We start from the raw sequence: 8,386 nt of genomic DNA, 5'->3' as shown, positions 1-8,386 counted from the left end.
TGAGAGTCCACAGACTCTTATTGAGATTTCCTCAAACTGAGTCTTGTAAGATTCAACAGAAGATACTTGGTGTAATCTTGTTAGAGCCTCCATTGGATCTTTATGTAGAGACCCAATCGTACAGGAGAAAAGCAAGCATCAGTGGTAGAACCTTTTAACAAAATTTTAGAGACAAGTTATGTTTTCCTATATAATCTCAAACATGCTCATAATTTAGGAGGTCCATAGACTTTTCATTGTTTTGTAACAATACACTAGTCGACTAACACATCAATCGGCTAATTCCCTAGTGCTATTTCTTACAATTTCTCCTCTAAGGTTGGGTTTTTGGACTTGTTATGTGCCTGGTTGTTGGGCTTGCCTTGAGCCTGGCTAGTCAAGCTAATTGGTCTATGGGCCTAGGCCCAAGGGGTTGTAAACGGGTATAGCAGACAGACTATACCCGTACAGCAAGTTCACTTCTTTTTTTGGGTCCACTTCTTATGATAAATGCTAATGGGCCTGTTTTCGATAGATGGGCTTCTATGGTTCTGATTCAAGTTCACATGACGTGCAGTTTGGTAGTCCACTGGATTTTATCTTCACGTCCCCCGATTCTCACGTCAGAATAAACCATTCAAACATAACTCTACTGTCTTAATAACACACGCTTGACTCCACAAAAACAAAACAAAACAGGACTTCAACTTCATGTTGGGTTCTTAAAGGGCAGTAAAGGCCAAGAGAATAGGACAAGCCGCCAGCCACTGAAGTGTGTAATTTATTTATTTATTTATTTTTTTAAAACCGAAATAGTACTTAAAATACATGAAAATTAAAATGAGAAAAAAATATATTTTACCCTTTTAAACTATTCACCCATTTGCACTTTGACCTCCAATGTTTAAAAAGTAACACTTGATCCCTCCAAACTTCCAAATTGTTACAATTCAACTATTCTAACTTCTTTTTTTCCAAAATACCCCTATCTCAAATTTAAAAAAAAAAATAATAATAATAATAAATTAAAAACTAAGGGGTGCTCGGTCTGGGGTGGCCGAAGCTACCCTTGGGCCCAAGCCACCCCTTAATTTTTTATTTTTTTTTAAAAAAAAAATTATTATTATTATTATTATTTTAATTTGGAATGGCGGCATTTTGGAGAAAAAAAAAACATTCTTGAATTGTAACAATTTGAAAGTTTAAGAGACTCAAGTGTCACTTTTTAAATATTAAAGATTAAAGTACAAATGAATAAATAGTTCAGAAGAATAAAATGTATTTTTCGCTTAAAATAAAACAAGCACAGACGAAACAAAAGGGCAAACCAACAGAGGCTATGGCCTCCCCCTATTTTGGAAATAACGACGACAACATGATTTAGTTTACGAGGGTGGGTCTATCGTTTTACTATCAAACAAATGATGCGTTGGAGGCAAGAGAATTGGTTGTCTCAATTACGAGCAGTAGTTTAATTATTGACTCCAATTCAGTCACTAACGTCTGAGGGGACTTCATTCATATATATATATATATATATATATATATATATATAGAAAAGAATATATAAGAGGGTTAAAAAAGGGTCCAAAAGCTTCTAGATTGTATAGGCATCTCAAGTTCAAAAACATGTCAAACGGGATGAATCATGAACATGTCGGCAATAAATTCAGTAGCACAATTATCCTGTTACATTTGTAAATAGGCTAATTAATTAAGCAGCTCATAGATTAGCGAGAGCAGCTCTCCATCAGTCCCTCAACCAGGTGTGGTTGGAGGAGAGTCTTAGTTTTATTCAGGTATTTGCTGAGCAAGATAATTGTCAATAATTATCGATGAAAATATCATGATTCCTTTTTTTAAAAAAAAGTAACACCAACTGCATGAAAATCAATTAACTTAGCCAAGCCCATCATCAAAATTGACAAAGAATTCATGCTACTCTTACTATATGCTGTACATTATCTATATTTTTATTTAAGGGAACTTAACTTAATCCCCTAAATTTCCATCACTTTTGCAATATCCTCTATAAAGTTTAAAAACTCTTAATTTAAAGTTTCAATTTAGTGTATTAAACTTCTAATTTTTTACTATGTCACTCCATGTTAGGTTTTTCCGTTAAATCCTGTCACTATTTCCAAAATACCCTTGTTTTCTTATTAAAAAAAAAAAAAAAGTTGCAAAGATTCAAGTGTAGGTATTTTTTCAAATTCCGTTAAATCCTGACCAAGGCATGAATCTATGAATTTTTTTTTTATTTTTTATTTTTTTCAGTAGTTTAATTATTCTTGAGAAGGAGGTTCTAAGGAGTTCTGATGTTAATGGTGTTTCATATGGGTTACTGGATGTTGATCCTACCGGTTGCTCAGAAGAATTTAGTTCAGGATTTGAGAAATTTGTTCAGATCGGAGAAATCTTTAGGCACATTGCAGTATTTTGCTCCGTCTACTGAAGATGGAAGAATTGTTGTGAAACCACCGAAGGAGGCAATTGAGGAAGGTATCTCGAAATGGTCTCCTTCTTTGGTAGGTCAATTTCTTGATAAACCTCTTCCCTTCTATGTTGTGAAACATGCTGTGTATAGTTTATGGGCACAATATGGGAAAGTTGAAGTGTTCTTGCTAGAAAATGGTTTGTATCTGTTCAAATTTGCGGATGACAAGACTAGAGATGAGGTTATGGAGCCAAAGCTATGGCATATAGCTAATAAACCTCTGATTTTGCGAAAATGGACTCCAGGTATGCAGCTTCTTAAGATATCTATGTCTACTATTCCTGTTTGCATTAAGATGCATAATTTGCCTATTGAATTTTGGAATGCTACATGTTTGAGTTATGTGGCTAGTGGTGTTGGTAAGCCACTTTGTGTTGATTCTGTTACTGAAGAGCAAATTAGGCTTGGATTTGCTAGGGTTTTGGTTTAAGTGAACATGGATTCTGCTTTTCCTAAAGAAGTCGAAGTCATTGGTGTTGATGGGGGTAGGGTAGTGGTGGGAATTGAATATCCTTGGTTACCTATTAAATGCAAGAATTGCAGGTCTTTTGGTCATTTATCCCATGTATGTACAAAGGTTGAAAGGAAGGTTTGGATTCCTAAAAAAGCTGATCCTATCTAGAAGGAGTTTCTAGTGAAGACTGGTGATATGGTGAGGAAGGCCACTGCAATAAAGAGTGCTGCTCCTAGTATTGTGGCTACAGACCAATGGAATGTGGTCAATTCTGCTAAGAGAACCCCGGTGTCTAAGGATCCTATTAGGGATAGTCAGAGACATTGGACCAATTCTTTCCATTTGTTGGCTATGGCTGATGGTGGTGTAGTGAGGCGTCCAGGTGTTTTTTCAACTTCTCTTCAAAATGTTATTGAAAATGCTTTGAATGAGGAAAGTGATAACCAATTGAAGGATAAGGGAAAAGGTAAAATGGGGGGAGATGAGGAGGTTTTGATGAAGGGTTTCTCTCCTACTACATGAACTTTTTGATATGGAATGTGAGGGGTTTGAATCATTCCTCTAAACAACGGGAGGTAAAGAGTATGATACAAAGGCATAAGCTTAGTCTTATTTGTCTTATTGAAACTAGAGTGGAGCATGAAGCTGAAAGGATTAAATCTTGTATAGTTCTTGAGTGGGATTATGTGTTTAACTATGAGTTTCACTTTTTGGGGAGGATTTGGGTTTGTTGGAAGAAATCTGATTTTGCAATGACTGTCATTGATAAGAGTGATTAGAGTATTAATTGTGAGATTAAATCTTTGCATAATAACTATTGTTGGTTTCACTCTTTTGTGTATGGAGCGAATAATGGTGTAGATCGAAAGATGTTGTGGGGAAATTTAAGTTCTATGAAGTAAAAGTTTCTAATAATCCTTGGACGATTTGTGGAGATTTTAATGTGGTTCATTCTTTAGTTGAAAAGTGGGGTTCTACTAAGAGCAATTCTTATGAAACTGAGTTTGGCGAATGCTTAAATGAGATTGAGGTTTTGGATTTTAATTTTAGTCGTTGCTTTTACACTTGGACAAACAAAAGTGAAGAACCTCGGTTTGTAGCAAGAAAGTTGGATAGGGTCTTGGCAAATGAATATTGGATGAGTTTGTTTGCGAGAACTATTGTAGAATTTCATCCTGGGGGAGTTTCAGATCATTCCCCTGCTGTCATTTCAGTAGGCATTATGTAGAGTTTTGACCACCCTAAACCTTTTAAGTTTTTTAATTACTGGTTGGAGCATCAAGGGTTTTTGAATTGGGTGGAAAAAGGGAGGACTACTCAGGTTGAGGCGTTTCCTATGTATAAGCTTTATGTCAAGCTTAAAGCTATGAAAGTTGTGCTGAAGGAGCAGAATCTGGTTTGTTTTGGTAATCTGAAACAAAGAATCATTTAGGATCGTGATAACCTATATCTTGCACAAAAAGAGGTTATTGATTCTTTTGGTAGGGCTAATAGTTTACTTAAGGAAAGGGAATGTTTACATGCCTATTTTTCCATAACTAAGGCTAAGGAATCCTTCTTGAAGTAAAAGGCTAGGAACCAATGGCTGCAATTGGGGGATCAAAATAATAGTTTTTTCCATCGTTCTCTTAAAGTTCAACATGCAAAGAACACTATTACTCATTTGTGGGATGAGTATGGTAATCGAGTAGAGGATGTGGAGCAAATTAAGTAGGTGGCTAAGAGTTTTTACAATAAGTTATTGGGTACAAATCAGTACAAATCAGTTACAAAATAATAGTTTTTTCCATCATTCTCTTAAAGTTCAGCATGCAAAGAACACTATTACTTATTTGTGGAATGAGTATGGTAATCGAGTAGAGGATGTGGAGCAAATTAAGCAAGTGGCTGAGAGTTTTTACAAGAAGTTATTGGGTTCAAATCAGTTACAGTTCACTGCTTCAAAGGCTAAACGAATTAGGCAGCTTATTTCTGTTGTCGTTTCTATTGATCAAGCTGCTATGTTGGAAACGGAGATTACTACACCTGAGATTAAGGATACTTTATTTCATATGAAGGCTAATAAGGCCCCAAGCCCTGATGGTTTCTTTACAGAATGAAAGAAATCCTTAATGACAGCAACTACATCCTGAATGAAAGAAATCCTTAATGGCAGCAACTACATCCTGACCAACAACAAACCAAGCAGACTTGAAGAAATCTATAGAGAAACCATCAGGTTAAGAAGGTTAATCCTTCTACTATAGGTGATTTTAGGCCTATTGCTTGCTGCAATGTTATCTACAAGTGTATTACTAAAATCATTTCTAACAGAATGTTGCCTATTTTGGGAGATTTGGTTAGTATGAATCAATCTGCTTTCATCCATTTTAGAAGAATTTTAGAAAATGTTATGCTGGCTCAGGAAATTGTTAGAAACGATCATAAGGACAGAGGGCAGCCTCGATGTACTTTGATGATTGATTTGATGAAGGCTTATGATTATGTTGGTTGGGAGTTTTTGCTTCATTGTCTTCATTGTTTTGGTTTTCAACCAAATTTCTTAATTGGATTATGGTATGCATTACTTCTCCTAGATTTTTTGTGTGTCTTATTGGTACTATGGTTGGTTATTTTCAAGGAAAAAAGGGGTTGACGCAGGATAATCCTCTTTCTCCTTATATTTTTGTCATAGCCATGGAAGTTTTTTCAAGGATTATGCGTGATCATACTGGTGGCAATTCTGGATTCAAGTTCCATCTAAAGTGTGTTAGTTTGAAGCTTACTCATCTTTGTTTTGCAAATGATCTTCTCATTTTTCCTGAGGCTAGCCTTAATTCTATCAAGATTATTAAGAATGCTCTACTAGAGTTTGAGGATTTGTCTGGTTTGAAATCTAATCCTTCAAAGAGTTCTTTCTTTTGTTATGGTATTTCAAATAGAGTTAAGCATTCTCTGCTGAATGATCTGGGAATGATTGAAGGTCAATTCCCTATGAGATATCTTGGGGTTCCACTCATATCTTCTAGGCTTTCTACAACAGATTATGGGGGTTAGCTTAATATAATCACTGGTAGGTTTGACTCCTGGTTGTCTAAGAATCTCTCTTATGCAGGCAGGCTTCAATTGATTTCTTCTGTGCTTTACAGCTTACTAGTGTATTGGACAGGTATTTTCATTCTTCCTAAGAAGGTTTTTAAAGCTATTGAGCAAAAGTTCAACAGATTTCTTTGGAATGGGAAGACTGAAGGGTCTACCAAGGCTAAAGTTTCTTGGGCTAATATTTGTTTCCCTAAGAAGGAGGTTGGTTTGGGGTTGAAGAGGCTTGAAGTTTGGAATCAGTCCTCTATGCTTAGGCATGTTTGGAGCCTTTTTGCTAGGTCGGGTTCCATTTGGGTGGCTTGGGTTAAGGAAAATCTGTTGAAAAGAAAGAGTTTTTGGAGTGTTGGAATACCTCAAAATTGTTCTTGGAATTGGAGAAAGATTCTGAAACTAAGGGATATTGCTAGGAGATTCTTGAGGTTTGAGGTTGGATCTTTGGTTGGATTGGTGGCATCCTACTGGAGTTTTGTTTGAGCAATATGGTTATAGGGCTATTTATGATGCTCAAAGTAGTTTGGAAGCTAATCTTCATCTGTTAATAAAAATGGTAATTGGTTCTAGAGGCCAGCTAGATCAGAGGCATTGGTTGAGATTCAAGCTAGATTATATGAAGTTGGTTTGGGATCTTGTGATAAACCTATTTGGGGTGCCTCACGGAAAAAAGTTTATGTTTGTTCAGAAATTTGGGAGGTCCTTAGGGAGAAGAATTAGGAGGTTTTGTGGTGTAAATTGGCTTGGTTCCCTTTTGCTATTCCTAAGTAGGCGTTTATACTTTAGCTGGCTATGAAGGATAGGCTTATCAGAGGGGAAAGATTGCTGAAATGGGGTTATCAAGGTAATGTCCAACGTCTGTTTTGTCATCATCAATTGGAAACTCGAGCTCACTTATTTTTTGAGTGCAGCTTTAGTTACAGAATTTGGAGATTTTGTATGATGAGGTGTAGAGTTGCAAATGTTTATGTGGATTGGGATGACATTGTGCAACAAGGATGCAACACTTGGGTTCGTAAGTCTCTTAAGTGTTTGATCTGTCGTTTGGTCTTGGGATCAATTCTTTACCATCTTTGGCTCACTAGGAATGAGCTACTTCATGCTAGCCAGCCTTGTACAGAGGAACAGCTTTTGAAGAAGATTGTTTGGGAAGTAAGAACTCGAATTGCTTGGAGAGGAAAATTTCCTAGTACTCGTGAGAACATTCTCCTATGTTCTTTGTGGAACTTACCTGTAGAAATTCTTATATAGTTGCTGGGCTACAGGTTATTTTGGTTTCTGTTTTGTTGTCTCTATTTTGGTGAGAAAAGAAAGTGGGTTAGGGTTTTTTTTTTTTTTTTCTCACTTTTGACTCTAGCGTTTTGAAAGAATAAAGTGAAATTTTGAATAAATAAATAAATTTTGGACGCAAATCTAGAGTAGGCGTATGTAACTTGGGAAAATTCTAAAAAGGTTTAATTTTTTTTGAAGATTCAAACCTATAGCCTCTTTATTCATTCGCATTATATTTACCAAATTGCCATTAAGCTACTCATTTTTCTTGATAAACATTTAAGAAAATAATTTATAACACATGCTTAGTTGGCTTATGGTCCCCATTTAATTTATTTATCATATGCTTTATTAATTAACTTGTAGTCTTTAAGTCCATCTACTTGGGTAAGGCATAGGAATTACTATAGCCGGAAATTGGGATCGTCACAAGTACTACTCCTATGGGTCATATTGTACATACTACTTCTTTTCTTCTTCTTTCTTTCATTTTCTCATTCCCCTCTCTCTCTCTCTCTCTCTCTCTCCCCGCTGCGTCCCCTCTCTCTATCTCACTCCTCTACGCTGCCCCCTCTCTCTCTCTCTCTCTCTCCCCGCTGCGTCCCCTCTCTCTATCTCACTCCTCTATGCTGCCCCCCCCCCTCTCTCTCTCTCTCTCTCTCTCTCTCTCCTCTGTGCTCTCTCTCCTTGATTGTGGCTCTCGCCTCTCTCTAAGTTTCAAACCCACCTCACCTACTCCGCAAAACCCAAAATCCATATTGTTCATTATAACCGGGTTACGGGTCTCATTTTTAATACCCGCAACATGCGGGGCGGGTACCGAAATACCCAATACCCGGCCCGATCTAACCCGTGCCCACCCTTACATGCGTGTGATGTGAGCACATATTTGAATAAAAGTTCTCTATCTTGTTTTCATTGCAAAACCTTGCTTTAATACCCTTTAAAAAATTCAGTTAATATGTTTCTTTTAAATCTAGGGAAAAATACACTTTGCCCCATTGAACTATACACTCATTTGCACTTTTAACCTCAATATTTAAAAAGTGATACTTTACCCCCCCTAAAGTATCTGACATTGACACTTGATCCCCATGAAGCACACTTTACCC

General features: G+C 36.6%; 1 protein-coding gene across 1 annotated transcript; it reads left to right on the top strand.

Annotated features, from left to right (window-relative positions):
* The first annotated feature begins 2,303 nt into the window (after window positions 1–2,303).
* Window positions 2,304–2,906, top strand: LOC148584630 (uncharacterized). Its single transcript, XM_088518546.1, has one exon. The coding sequence runs from the start codon at window positions 2,304–2,306 to the stop codon at window positions 2,904–2,906; it is 603 nt and encodes a 200-aa protein (XP_088374672.1).
* Window positions 2,907–8,386: the final 5,480 nt, after the last annotated feature.

The sequence above is a fragment of the Corylus avellana genome, chromosome 7 (genome assembly GCF_965113065.1).
Source record: "Corylus avellana chromosome 7, dhCorAvel1.hap1.2, whole genome shotgun sequence".
Classification (NCBI taxonomy): Eukaryota; Viridiplantae; Streptophyta; class Magnoliopsida; order Fagales; family Betulaceae; genus Corylus; species Corylus avellana.
Note: the sequence above shows the minus strand (reverse complement) of the source record. Positions and strands in the feature narration are given on the sequence as shown.

Bases quoted from the DNA above. Each gene is read 5' to 3' on its own strand.
- LOC148584630 (XM_088518546.1), top strand. From the start codon at position 2,304: ATGGTGTTTCATATGGGTTACTGGATGTTGATCCTACCGGTTGCTCAG.